The sequence below is a fragment of the Caretta caretta genome, chromosome 4 (assembly GCF_965140235.1).
Source record: "Caretta caretta isolate rCarCar2 chromosome 4, rCarCar1.hap1, whole genome shotgun sequence".
Classification (NCBI taxonomy): Eukaryota; Metazoa; Chordata; order Testudines; family Cheloniidae; genus Caretta; species Caretta caretta.
Window position 1 is genome coordinate 54,516,701 of NC_134209.1, and position 14,223 is coordinate 54,530,923.

General features: G+C 45.8%; 1 protein-coding gene across 1 annotated transcript in view; it reads left to right on the forward strand.

Moving 5' to 3' along the window:
- Positions 1-6,944: 6,944 nt before the first annotated feature.
- The window catches only part of HSPA4L (heat shock protein family A (Hsp70) member 4 like), a 66,884-nt gene continuing 59,605 nt past the window's right edge, over positions 6,945-14,223 (forward strand). The window contains exon 1 of the mRNA XM_048847292.2: positions 6,945-7,214. Coding sequence (XP_048703249.1) covers positions 7,108-7,214 — 107 coding nt within the window. The 5' untranslated portion in view covers positions 6,945-7,107. The remainder of the gene's footprint in view (positions 7,215-14,223) is intronic.

Sequence of the window (14,223 nt, forward strand, 5' to 3'; positions counted from 1 at the left end):
ACACAGCACTTCTGTGCATGCCTAACTTTAAGTTGATGGATAATCCCATTGACTTCAGTTTGTCGAAATACTATAGGTCCTCTTATATTGCACCTTTCTGCCGCAGTAGGGATGAATCTCACTCATCTATAACACTGCATTAACAAGATGGCTTTTTACACTGAATTCCACTTTTTCTTTAAAAGGAAAGGAAACATATGTAGAACTGTATCTGCTCCATTAATAAGTTTTATGAATTTTTGTGGTTTTGAATATACATGATAGAGCATGTGACCGAAAGCGGGGATTTGTGGAGATAATATATTCAGAAAACTCCAGTTGCTTGTAAGTAAACCAGCACTATTCTACTTTCTGTGATCACTGCAGCAATGTCTTTGGAAAAACATGGTTGCCTCCCAGACAAATGTTGCCACAAGCACATCACTTTTCTACTGAGCTTTGCCTCTATCTTTTCCTTTCAGAACCCTATGCACAGGTGAATCAGACAAAGTTGATTTGCTTTTGATGCAATATAGTTACAAAAGGCGTGTTCCAAATACCACTGGAATTTTAAACAATAGAATATATGTAAAATGATGCCATAGCTTAATTACAAGGTACAACCAGTTCTTACTAGTGGAGCTGCTGGCAAAGAAAACTGATCCAGGGATGATGAAATAAGAACTGTCATAGTAGTAAGACGAGAAACTGCTCATATGAATTATTGGAAATGGCAAAATCAAATAAACCAGACTGACATAATGATAATCTCACACAAAGCTGAGTGTCTGCTGAAATCCTGCTGTTGTAAAATATACATTTAAAAGGTTCATAGGTCATACACAGACTCAGATCTCAGACTTCAAGAGTCAAATCTTACAATCTGCTAAGATTTTGTATGGCTTTTCTCATTTCTAAAAGAGAAAAACAACAGTTTTAAGAAGTACTCTTTTTTTATGCTGAAACTTGAAAATTTGTGGCATAGTCATCTATTTTATTTACTTATTTAGATGTACAAAAAAAGTAAAAAGGCATTTATCCTAGGCACTTCGTGCTTTCAACACTAATTTAAAACACAAGTCAAGCAACAAAGATAAATTCAGTGTCAGTCCTCAATACATGACAAGGATAACCCAATCAAACATATGCTGTTGGGAAAGGGTCAAGATGGATTTTGTAAAGGGAAATCATGCCTCACCAATATATTAGAATTCTCTGAGAGTGTCAACAAGCATGTGGACAAGAGTGATCCAGTGGCTATAGTGTGTGTGCATTTTCAGAAAGCCTTGGACAAGGTCCCTCACCAAAGCCTTTAAAGCAAAGTAAGCAGTCATGAAATAAGAAGGAAGGTGATCTCATGGATCAGTTACTGGTTAAAAAATACGAAACAAAGGGTAGGAATAAATGGTCATTTTTCACAGTGGACGGAAGTAAATGGTGGGGTCCGCTCATGGATCTGTACTGGGACTTGTGCTATTCAATATATTCATCTGAACTTCTGACAACATGGCAATCCTTCAGCACAACTCCTTTCACAAAAGAACAATTTTATATCTAGTAGGGTGATTGACTGACTAAGCCAACCCTGATTACAGAATGGGCCCCACCTGAGAGAAATTAGGTGATTCCAGGTTTAACTACTGAGTGGGCCCAGCTGAGGAAGGGTGGGATGAAAGAAAACTGCACTATGGGTAGAGGATTTGATTTAGCTGTGCGTACAGGGCCCTGGACTGTAACCCAGAATTGAGGTTGGGACTGGATTCCCCTACCAGCCCCAAGGAAGTGGTGTAAAAAAATAGCTGACCCCAGCGAGGGGGCTGCAGGCTGAATGTGACCTCGCTGAAGAAGATCTGTGGAGTGGATGGAAGCTTTTTATTTCTGTTAAGATAGTTCTAAACTTTAGTTTGGATAGCTGACCCTGGAAGGAATGGGCTAAAGACTGTGCCCTGGCTGGAGGGATATGAGTTCTCTGAAAGAAACCACCACAGCCCCAGAGTTACTGTTGACAAGGGCTGCTACCTGACAAGGACACTGTCATGCCATGCCTGGCTGTGAGGAAGTGCAGAGTGGTGAGTAAACCCTGTTACAATGCTTTTTTCTTACATTACTTTAACTGTAGCATGTCTGAAACAACTATATTTTTGTAGTTTTCCTTGTCCACTCTCTCTTTTCCTACACCTCATGTCAACCACTGTATCTCAGCCTTAGTCTACATCCAGCTCCTTTTTCCTTCAAAGTCAGTCTCACTGATGATAGTACCTTTGGCAAACAGTAAATGACTGACTGTCCTTGGCCACTTTTATATTGCGTGAGTACGTGTGCTGCCAGACCCCTATCTGCAGAAAGGATTCTTTCCGCAGCAAATTAACATGAAGTGATTTACTATGTCCATATCAGATACAAGGTTAAGGGGGTGGGAAGAATCACTCCAGGTTGCATTTGATTTTAAAATCTTTACTTCCATATTCCATAAGTCCTTTGGAACAAATTTCATACAAAATGAAATCAAAGATTGCCCACTTGAAACTTCTTTTTTGGATGGGATAAATATTGCTGGTAAGTCATATAATCATTGTACTGTTCAGATTTGAATTTACTTAGCTCCTGGCCTAGCCCAAATTTGGTTGTGTGGGGGTTTTTTTGTTTGTTTTTTTTTTCTCTACATAGATTGTGCTGCCTTGGAACAATAAATAAACTCCAAACTAGAAAAGGCACATTCTGTGCATTAAGGGCTGGCTTCCTCTCTCCTTTACTTTCACTGAGCACTACTTTCATTCCATGAGTCATCCCCCTGATTTCAGTGGGAAACTTGACTAATAAGATACTAAAAGTGAGTGCTGTAGCAAAATTGATCCCTTGTTACCACATTTTCAAGATCTCAATTCCCATTTGGATGCTTTAGTGAAGTGGCCAGACTTTCAAAAGTTTGCCTTACCTGCCAGCTCCCAATATTCTAGTCTTTTGAAAATCTGATGCTAAGTGTTTGTCAGTGCCCTAATTATGTTTTTCAAAGGCAGAAGGAATGTGGGATCTTTTATGGTAGAGAATGTTGGAGACAATGTAGCTCAGGATAATAGCACAGATTTAATGCTGCAATTCAGCAAATGAAAATTATTATAGTTGCTTGTGGAACTACATTTCCCAGGATTATTTCAACCAAAGATCAGAACTCTTCCTCTGCCCAGGTATAAAGGCCAAGCCCTGGAAAGTCTTGAAAGAGGGTCTTAAACAGCATAGTTTAGAGACCATCCAACCAGGTACACATGTATGTTGAAATGACTCAGTTTCATAAGCCCGGATTTAGCTACTCCTCCCAATATTGGTGTAATTTAAGTTTTCCTGTAATTATATACTTTCCTAAATGTTCCTTTTCACCAGCTGACTACCTGTCTGAGGTTATGACCTGCATGGTTCAGGATTCCCTGAGTGTTAGTCGCTCTCAAGCCGATGGGCCGCAAGGCCCAGGGGCGGGCGGGCCTGACAATTGAGCTTGTCTTCTCTTTTCCAGGGTTCTTGGGTTTTTCTCAATAGCTCCATTTTCTTTCTCCATTTTCCATTGGAAACTCTCCTACTTCCAGATTTGACTGCTGGAGGGCGCCCGCCGATTAAGTTTAATTAATTAAAAAACAGCAACTTTCATTGTCTATCCAAACCCTTCTAATTTCTCTCGAGTAGGATCATCTTTCATCAGTGTTAGATGGCATGTTGAGGGTCAGGTTATTAATTATATTATCTAAATATTTTGTGTATATATATATATATAGAGAGAGAGAGAGAGAAACAAGAGTGTGCTCTGTAGTTTTTGGACAGGTCAGAAGACATTGGGATAGTTTTCCCCTGAGGATCCACGGAGAAAGGAAGCTGCAAGTGTGATGTGCTTTCACCTCTGCAGTGACGCCTGACTCCCTTCTGCCAGGCTGCACGGTTCTTTCTGGAGTTGGCCCAATAGGGGGCTCTGGACTGCTACACAGAAGACTTGGGTTTGATTCTGGCCTCAGCTTCCCAATCCTTGTGTAGGCAGCCAGCTGGGAGTACTGCAAAGGTTTTATGCACAGCAACAGTGTCTTGAGTCATTCAGGACCAATCTTATGATTTCTGGTGCCCAAAGCAGCCAGAAGGAGAAACTGAAGTGTGAATAGCCTCCCCTTTCAGTCTAGCTGCTAGAGATGTCTGATCCTGTTGTCCGAAAGGGAAATTGGGCCATGAATTGCTGAAGCTAACCAAAAGCAGCAGTTTGTTTTACTTGGGCTTAAGCTAGTATGGTGTCACTGCTTAACAGTGAGCTGTCTGATTGCTTATGGAGAGGTACTGAAGGGTTCAAAAGGAATTGGTATCCAGTCCTTCTTGACCAAGATGATGCAGGTTGTGGTGCTGAACACTGATGGGATATAAAGCAGAGGAAGATGGGGGAATAATCAAATCACTGATGGGGACACAAACTTGTGTTTCCATTTATTTGGAGGTTTTCCAGTAGGACAAACTTACGGATCATAGTGTCACATTGTGTCAAAATATCATAATATTTTTATGTCAGAATGAGGTGACATTTTTCAGGACCTGAAAGCTATTTATGGACTTTGCCATCCCATAAATAAAATTTGCAGGATGTGGAATTGCCCTGCACAATTGAAGTAATCCCAGAAAAAACATAAATGGGTACCCATTATATGGATATGCAGACTCGCACTCCCTATATAGAAAAGGCAAATAACAAAGAAGGGAGATAACAATTTTGGCATTGAAATGCTTCCAGACTGCAAATAGCTTTCCATAACTGTCAGGCACAGTGACCAAAATGTATTGTTATAGGACCAAGTTTAATGATCAAGTAAATTTAGTGGCCAAACATAAGATTTAGTGGCACAGCTATCAACATCACAAAACCATCACTAAAATGGAGTGAATTGTTTGAAGTCTCAACAAAATGGACAACCAAACAAATATTTATGGAAACCCACTCACTCTTAGAGAATCAGAATTCCTGCAGACAGCATTGAGGCACATTAGTGGACATGTATATCTATACAGTGATGACGGTTATACACATATACATGGTGAGCTTCTATATGCTATCTGAAGTGGTGGTTTATGCAACCTATGAACCAATGCATATGAATTTTAGATTGGTTCCAGCTGCTGACCGCACAGTGCTCAGATTTTTGTTTTATTTTTATACCTATCTCTCTCGGAGCTAAATTTGGCTTCCCTGCTTTTCTTTCACAAACAGATTAACTAAAGACAGTGAGTCACTTATGTGAGTAAGGTGAGCGGAAATTAGGCCCTGATTCAGCAAAACATTTACAGACATGCTTAAGTGCTTTTCTCAATCGGAGAGAGCTATATCCCAAAGCACCCTATCGTGAAATGTGCTTAGATTCCTAAAGTTTCATTGTCTTTGGTTGGAGATGAGAATGATCTAAATCTTACAGGAGATGCACAGGTTTGGGCACATAATCTCTCTGTGTCTAATTGGTAAAGTAGTGATGAAATACTTACCTACTGTACTTTGCAAAGGTGTTTTGAATCGAAACTGAATTGACATTGGATATACACTTTGAGATCTTCACATGAAAGGTGGCTATGTAGTGTGAACCTATATATTAATCATAATGACACAATTTTATTAATCATATTTCATTATTCATCTAACAGTAATTATACTGGATTGTTATAATTATATATATTATGTTGCAATACATTATTTTATTAACTATAACATAGCATTACATTTAATTATGTTTTACTCTCTAGCATACATAAATATTTACATAAATTCTGCAATTGTGGCATATGAACAACGCTTGTGCCCCCACAGTCAGTTGGAGGATCCTGGGCATAAAATTAGACATAATAACAGAATAGCCTAGACTAGCATGTGTATAAGATTATAATGTTAAACAATTAATACATAGGCCAACCCTAAGTGTTCAAAAATCATGAGTCAACTAAAAAGACAATCATGAGATTTTTAAAAAGGAATAAATGTTGGGTTCTTTTCATTTGCTGCCTGGAGTTTGAGCTTTTGTGATGTCACTTTCTCCTCTGCAAACATGGCAACTAATGATGTCCTTAAAAAACAAAGAGAATTGAGCATCTCCTGTAAGCACATGACTTCAGGAGCTGGGCCTTTAATACATACACCATATAGCACCCCTTCCCAATAAAGTGTTAGCAGCCGGCAATGCTGTGTTTCATGCTATGACTAAGGCTACGATTTAGTCACGGGTATTTTTGGTAAAAGTCATGGACAGGTCATGAGCAATACACAAAAATTCAGGGTCTGTTACCTGTCCATGACTTATACTATAAATACCCCTAACTAAATCTTGGGAGGGGCATTGCTGCAGGGGACAGCCCAGAGGCCACTGCTGCAGAGGGGGGAGAGGCGCCACTGGGAGAAGGGCACTGCTGAGGTAGATATGCTCCAGGGGGCTCGGCCCTGCAGCAGCTGCTCTGGCTGACCTGGGGACTGCTGCCAGGGGCTGCCAGAGGAATGGCTGGGTGCAGAGCTACTCCAGGAGCACCCGGTGTGGCTGTCCCCAGAGCCAGCTGCTTGAGCAGCCCTGGGGTTAACCACACTGGCTGCTGTAGAAGTCACGGAGGTCGCAGCAAGTAACGGATCCATGACTCTGTGACGGTCCCCTAGCTGTGACCCAATAATACACTATCCGATTTTAATCTAATTATAATGCAATGGGAGCAGTCCAGCTATACTCTAAACAAGAGACCACCATTAATTGCAATTCACTCGCAGAACAGCCCCTTTATTTTGGGTGCTGGCCCTTTAACCAGGTGGGCTGCGGGAGGGCAGCAGCAGTACTTCCGTGTGGCCACACGATGTCGCCCTTATACAACCGCTCCCTCGTCCCCGTTCCAGATCTTTCTCGAACTCATGTCGGCCGGAGCCGCCTCAGCCCGAGTCTGTCCGGAAAGTGCCGAAGGTCCACCGGGGTCTCGCGCAGTCCCCGCCAGAAGGCGCAGCGCGCTTGCGCAGAGCAGAGTAACTGCCGGTTGGTGGCTGGTGCTCCGCAGTGGGGAGCGCGACGGGTAGGGACTGAAAGCCGGTGCCGGTAGCCGAGACCGCTGCAGCGACAGGCCCGCGGGGAGCGGAAGGCACCGGGCGCAGTCATGTCCGTGGTCGGCATCGACTTGGGCTTCCTCAACTGCTACGTCGCGGTGGCGCGGAGCGGCGGTATCGAGACCATCGCCAATGAGTACAGCGACCGCTGCACCCCGTGAGTACCGGCCCCGTCCCCCGCCCGCTGCACCCCGAGCGTGCCGGGCCTCTCTCGCGGGTACCGGTGCGGCCCCCGTCCCCCACTCAGCGCACGCACCCCCCGCCCCGAGGACCGGGCGCGTCAGCGTGTGGCTCCGGAGGGGGCCCCGACAGTCGTTTTGAGAAGCCGCAGCGCGCAGATCCCCGTTCGCTTCCCCTGCCGGACAGAGCCCTCCTCTTGCCGCGGGGCCTGGAACAGGTCCTTCTCAGCCCCCGGGGGAGCGGAGCCGAGGAGCGCGGGGAGGCGGGTAGTGGCAGCGGGTGCGTGTGTCCGTGCCTGGGATCTGCCGGAGCAGCGCGGTATCAGTGGCAGGATTAGGTCCTGCTCATTCATCCTCTTCTCTTCATACTCCCAGTCGCCTTCTTCTCTGCGCTCTTTTCCCTGCCTCCCACCTTTGTGACAGGCTAGCTGATGATGATTTGTGGGGTGGGGGTTCTGTTCAAGTGATATTTCTTGGTTATCTTTTCCGGTGCCCGGGAGGTGATAGGAAACCATTTTATAACCTCCTTTATGCCGAAGGAGGCCTTTTCTGAGGCCCAGTGGAATTTCTCTGCCCTCTGATACTTCGGGATCTGGTCAGTGACAGTGAAGATCTCATTCAAACAGATGGGTTTATGCACAATTCACATTGCAGTGGTTTGCGGTGTTCAGAAGCTATTCCACTAAGAGCAGATGATGGGGTGAGTATGAGGGACTGGAGAAGATGGAAGAGGACGTTGTCTGAAGGAGGATAAAAGAGAATGGCATGAAGAGTCTTTCCCCCCCATACCCTCCCAAAAAATCTTGTTCCTACTTGTTCTGCTGCTTCCTCTGCTGGCTGTGAAATATTGAGGTTTCTGGCAAGGGGGGATGGACTATGTGATGGGACATGCGAGAGGAGATGGAGATTTGCCTCCTCTGTTTCTATGGGATACAACCAGGACTTTAAGTGAGTTTCAGCTGTGGGTAATCTACTAGAAACCAGGAATTCACCTAAAAGGCTCGTAAACTGTACTTCTTGAATAGTGCATGCTCATTTGTAAAAAGATTCCAGACCCATAAATAGCAACTAAAGTAAACTTTGCTCCTCCCAGAGAAATCTGTACTGAGTATAGGTTTCAGAGGAACAGCCGTGTTAGTCTGTATTCGCAAAAAGAAAAGGAGTACTTGTGGCACCTTAGAGACTAACCAATTTATTTGAGCATGAGCTTTCGTGAGCCACAGCTCACTTCATCAGATGTGTACCGTGGAAACTGCAGCAGACTTTCTCTGTGTGTATATAAAGTCTGCTGCAGTTTCCACGGTACACATCTGATGAAGTGAGCTGTGGCTCACGAAAGCTCATGCTCAAATAAATTGGTTAGTCTCTAAGGTGCCACAAGTACTCCTTTTCTTTTTGTACTGAGTATAGTATTTTACTATTTTATCTCTTGGGAATAAATGTTTTACTTTGCCCAATATTTATTTGTATATAAAAAGGATTTAGGCTATAAAAAAATAAAATACCAAATACTGAAACACACTGGTTAATGTGTCTAAGACGTTAACAATGAAGACACGTTGCTTTAAATGCCACAATGTATTATCTGATATTTCCACTCTATTCTTTGTTTCCAAAATTTTCAGTAAGGAACTCGGTGGTGGTGTTTTTTTGTGAGCACCAAAATTTTGATACCTATTTTGAAACTTGTGCCAGAGACCATTCTTCATAGGCAGCACTGTCTTGAGACTACTCCAAAAAATCCCCAAATATCAAGTATATTCTGATCCATCTATTTTAGACTACCATTTTTGCTTTACAGCTGTTTTCGGAGTACATTCTTTGCATATGCACTTCAGACATTTCAATGTATTTAGTTAGCCTTTTAGTATATCAGATGGAATAATATACAAAATTTAGCTGTTTTCAAACTGACCAAAGCAAGAGGAAACATAGCTTGTGCTTTGATACTTGCATGCAGCATGATGCTTTATAAAAATCATTAAACAGCTCCTCTTTTTGTCTAGGTATTGAAGGACTTGTGGTATTTATCTTGACTTTTCACATTTGAGACTAAGCCCTAATACAATCTAATGAGGCTTTAGGAAGAGAATTAATTTTGTCGTCTTTTTTTGAAGTAGCGTGAGTTATTGTACTGGACATAAATGTCAAACAAGCAATTTTTACTTTGCATAGGAGCACTAAGTCTTATCAAGCCAATATGGCCTTGTTTAGACTGGTATTTAGAAAGGTGTACCTAGATTAGTAAAGCCCGGGTAAGCTCCAAGAAACTCTGTAAATGTCTAGGTTTTGCCTAGATCAGGATTTAAAGACATGGAGTTAACAGGTTAGATAACACATGCAAACTAAATATGTTCTTTAGCTATGTCTGCACATTGCCAATTAACTTGAGGTAGTTAACAGCTTCATAAACTAGCTTGGACCTCCCCAAATATTTGTTCCAAGACACAGGTGTTTGTGGTCTACCCTAGGGATTAGCATGTGCTGACCCATGGTAAAGTCTTGTGCAAACAAGGCAGTGCAGACTTTAAAATGCATTTAGTTAGCACATGCTAGCTAGCAATGCATTTTTGAATCCTGGTGCAGGAAAAGCGACATTCTTCAACATGCTTAGGTCTAAGCTCTTTAGGCTGTGGTCATGGGAAAGATCCTTTATGCTTTAATTAGTAGCTTTTCTCAAATTTTTACTCTGTAATTTTGAGGAATCTTCATTGTTAGCATTTCTGCAGGGATCTTAATAAAGCTACTGCTCAATCCTTAAAGTTTCAATATGTGCACAACAGACAGTGTTTGAAAAATGTGCTTGCCAGTAGTGAGATGGCTGTCATGATTAAGGCTACGATTTAATCATGAGTATTTTTAGTAAAAGTCATGGACAGGTCATGGGGCCATGATTTTTTGGGTTTTTTGCCTGTGAGCTGTCCATGACTTTTACTAAAAATACTCATGATTGAATCTTGGGGGGCAGGGGACCCCTGCTTCAGGGGAGGAACCCCTGGGGGCCTGCTGCCACTCTGGCCCCTGCCAAAAGTGTTAATGTGTTCTCACACTCTACAAGGCAGCACAGGCGCCTTCTCTGTGGGTACTCTGGGGCTGGAGCACCCATAGGGAAAAATTGGTGGGTGCTCTGCACCCATTGGCAGCTCCTCGCCCCGCCCCCTGCCCCAGCTCACCTTCGTTCTGCCTCTGCCCCTGGGCGTGCCGCTGCGTCCTGCTTCTCCCCCCCTCCCTCTCAGTGCTTGCGCCATGAAACAGCTGTTTCATGTGGCAAGCCTGGAAGGAGGGGGGACACGGCGGGCTTGGGGCAGGGGGTGGGAATTTGGGGAGGGGTCCAATAGGGGCGGAGTTAGGGCGGGGACTTTGGGGCAGGGGTGGAGTAGGGGCAGGGGGCGGGTGACCGAGCACCCACTGGCACAGAAAAAGTTGGGGCGTGTGCAAGGCAGCGCGAATGGAGGGAGGGGAGTCAGCATGGCAGACAGAGCACACCTGTGTGTGGGAGAGAGAGAGATGCACATTGCCCCTTTAAGTATGCTGTCCCCACTCTAAGTACACTGCCTTTTTAAATACAGTAATTCCTCACTTAACTTTGTTGTTACGATCCTGAAAAATGCAACTTTAAGTGAAACGATGTTAAACTAATCCAGTTTTGCCATAAGATTTAATGTAAATGCGGGGGGTTAGGTTCCAAGGAAATTCTTTTTGGGGTAGACAAACGGCATTATATACAGTACAGTACTGTGGTGGGGAGGTGCCCCAGGCTTACTCCACACAGGCACAGCCCGCTGCAGACAATGAGGCAGGCAAGTATGCTAGGAAGCACCTTGCGCAGCAGCAGCTTCCCCTCAGAAGAACAGGTGCTGACTTTGCCGGGGGATGCTCCAGGCCCGCTTCTTCCCGTCCCCGCTCCACTCCAGGCCTGCCTTTTCCCACCCCCACTCCACCTCCTCCCTGGAGGATGCTGCATCCCCGTTCCTCCCCCTTTGTCCCAGCAACTCTCTGCTTCCAAACAGCTGTTTGGCAGCACTTAGGACTTCCTGGGAGGGAGGAGAAGGAGCGGAGATGCAATGCTTCCCTGCTCCTCCTCCCTCCCTCCAGTGGCAGATTTAGAGTGAGTGGGGCCCTGTGCATTCTCTTATCTCCTTCCTCTCCCCATCCTGTTTTTCATTCTTTTTTTTTTCCTCCATTCTCCTCCTGGGGCCCAGGGCTGGGGGTGCAGGGTCTGGGAAGGAGTTAGGGGGCCGGGAGGGTGTTCAGGGTGGGGGGGGCCAGGGGCCGGGAGGGAGTTAGGGTGCGGGAGGAGGCTCAGGGCTGGGGGAGGCAGGAGGTGCAGAGCACTTACCTGGGGCAGTTCCTGTTTGGTGCAGGGGATGTAGAGGTGGCTCCGTGCAGCGCAGCACCGCCCCCATGGCTGTGATTCTGGGAGTCATGATTCTGAGAGCTGCTTTCCCTTCCCCCCTCACCCGACCCCCTGACCAGGCAGGGCCACCCAGAACGCAGGGGCTTTAGGGGCTGCAGGGCCCTGGGCTGCAGCTCTAAAGCCCCTTTCGGAATGCAGCGCTGTGAGCATGGGCCGGAGGACTCAGGAGGAGCAGGGGAAGCTGCGCAGCCAGCCGGCCGGAGAGAAGCAGCGCTTTCCCCTTCAAAGCTCCTCTTATCTCCGGCCAGCTGGCTGCGCAGCTGCCACTGCTCCTCCTGAGTCCTCCGGCCCATGCTCTCGGGGCCACGTTCCAAAAGGGGCTTTAGAGCTGCAGCCCCTAAAGTCCCTGCGTTCTGGGTGGCCCTGCCTGGCCAGGGGTGGGAGGGGCAGCTTCCCCGCTCCCTCCCTCCCAGAAAGTCCTAAGCACTTGGAGGGAGGGGGAGGAGGCGGAGAAGAGGAACTTGTGTAATGCTCCCTTGTAAAGTCGCTGTTCTTCCCCAGAATCCTACAAGCAGTGGACAGAGCAGGCAGCCAAACAACGTTATAAGGAAGCATTGCACAACTTTAAATGAGCGTGTTCCATAATGGAGTAGCGGTGTAACTTGGAAACAATGTTAAGTGGGAGGACATTAAGTGAGGAGTTACTGTATATCAGGAAGTTGAGATGGCAGCTGCAGCTAGCAAGCTCTCTCCGTCCGGAGCCCTCTCATGTTCCCACCCTCCTCTATATGGAGAAGGGGTAAATGGGGGGCAGGAGCACAGTGGAGGGGGACACTCCGACATTAGCCCCCTTCTTCTCTCCTCCCCCTGCACAGCAAGCAGGAAGCTCCAGGGAGCAGCTCCAAGCGGAGGGCAGGAGCAGCACATGGCAGTGTGGGGAGGGACAGCTGAACTGCCAACAATTGGTAGCCTGCTGGGCGGCTGCCACACAAGGAATTTGGGGGAGCGGGGAGCTGATAAGAAGGCTGCCAGTCCACTCTAGTTCCAAGCCTCCACCAGCTAGCTGCAATGGGCTGCTCTTCCTGCAAGCAGTGGACAAAGCTGGCAGCTGCCAAACAACATTATAAGGGAAAATTGCTCAACTTTAAATGAGCATGTTCACTAATTGATCAGCAACATCATAATGAAACAGCATTAACCTGGACAGCTTCAAGTGAGGTGTTACTGTACCATTGTCACAGAATCATAGAATATCAGGGTTGGAAGGGACCTCAGGAGGTCATCTAGTCCAACCCCCTGCTCAAAGCAGGACCAATCACCAATTAAATCATCCCAGCTAGGGCTTTGTCAAGCCTGACCTTAAAAACTTCTAAGGAAGGAGATTCTACCACCTCCCTAGGTAACACATTCCAGTGTTTCACCACCCTCCTAGTGAAAAAGTTTTTCCTAATATCCAACCTAAACCTCCCCCACTGCAACTTGAGACCATTACTCCTTGTCCTGTCCTCTTCTACCACTGAGAATAGTCTAGAACCATCCTCTCTGGAACCACCTCTCAGGTAGTTGAAAGCAGCTGTCAAATCCCCCCTCATTCTTCTCTTCTGCAGACTAAATAATCCCAGTTCCCTCAGCCTCTCCTCATAAGTCATGTGTTCCAGACCCCTAATCATTTTTGTTGCCCTTCACTGGATTCTCTCCAATTTATCCACATCCTTCTTGTAGTGCGGGGCCCAAAACTGAACACAGTACTCCAGATGAGGCCTCACCAATGTCGAATAGAGGGGTATGATCACGTCCCTCGATCTGCTCGCTATGTCCCTACTTATACGTCCCAAAATGCCATTGGCCTTCTTGGCAACAAGGGCACACTGCTGACTCATATCCAGCTACTCGTCCACTGTCACCCCTAGGTCCTTTTCCGCAGAACTGCTGCCGAGCCATTCGGTCCCTTGTCTGTAGCGGTGCATTGGGTTCTTCCGTCCTAAGTGCAGGGTCCTGCACTTATCCTTATTGAACCTCATCAGATTTCTTTTGGCCCAATCCTCCAATTTGTCTAGGTCCCTCTGTATCCTATCCCTGCCCTCCAGCGTATCTACCACTCCTTCTAGTTTAGTATCATCCGCAAATTTGCTGAGAGTGCAATCCACACCATCCTCCAGATCATTTATGAAGATATTGAACAAAACCAGCCCCAGGACCGACCCCTGGGGCACTCTACTTGACACCGGCTGCCAATTAGACATGGAGCCATTGATCACTACCCGTTGAGCCCGACAATCTAGCCAACTTTCTACCCACCTTATAATGCATTCATTCAGCCCATACTTCTTTAACTTGCTGACAAGAATACTGTGGGAGACAGTGTCAAAAGCTTTGCTAAAGTCAAGAAACAATACATCCACTGCTTTCCCTTCATCCACAGAGCCAGTAATCTCATCATAAAAGGCGATTAGATTAGTCAGGCATGACTTTCCCTTGGTGAATCCATGCTGACTGTTCCTGATCACTTTCCTCTCATGTAAGTGCTTCAGGATTGATTCTTTGAGGACCTGCTCCATGATTTTTCCGGGGACTGAGGTGAGGCTGACTGGCCTGTAGTTCCCAGGATCCTCCTTCTTCCCTTTTTTAAA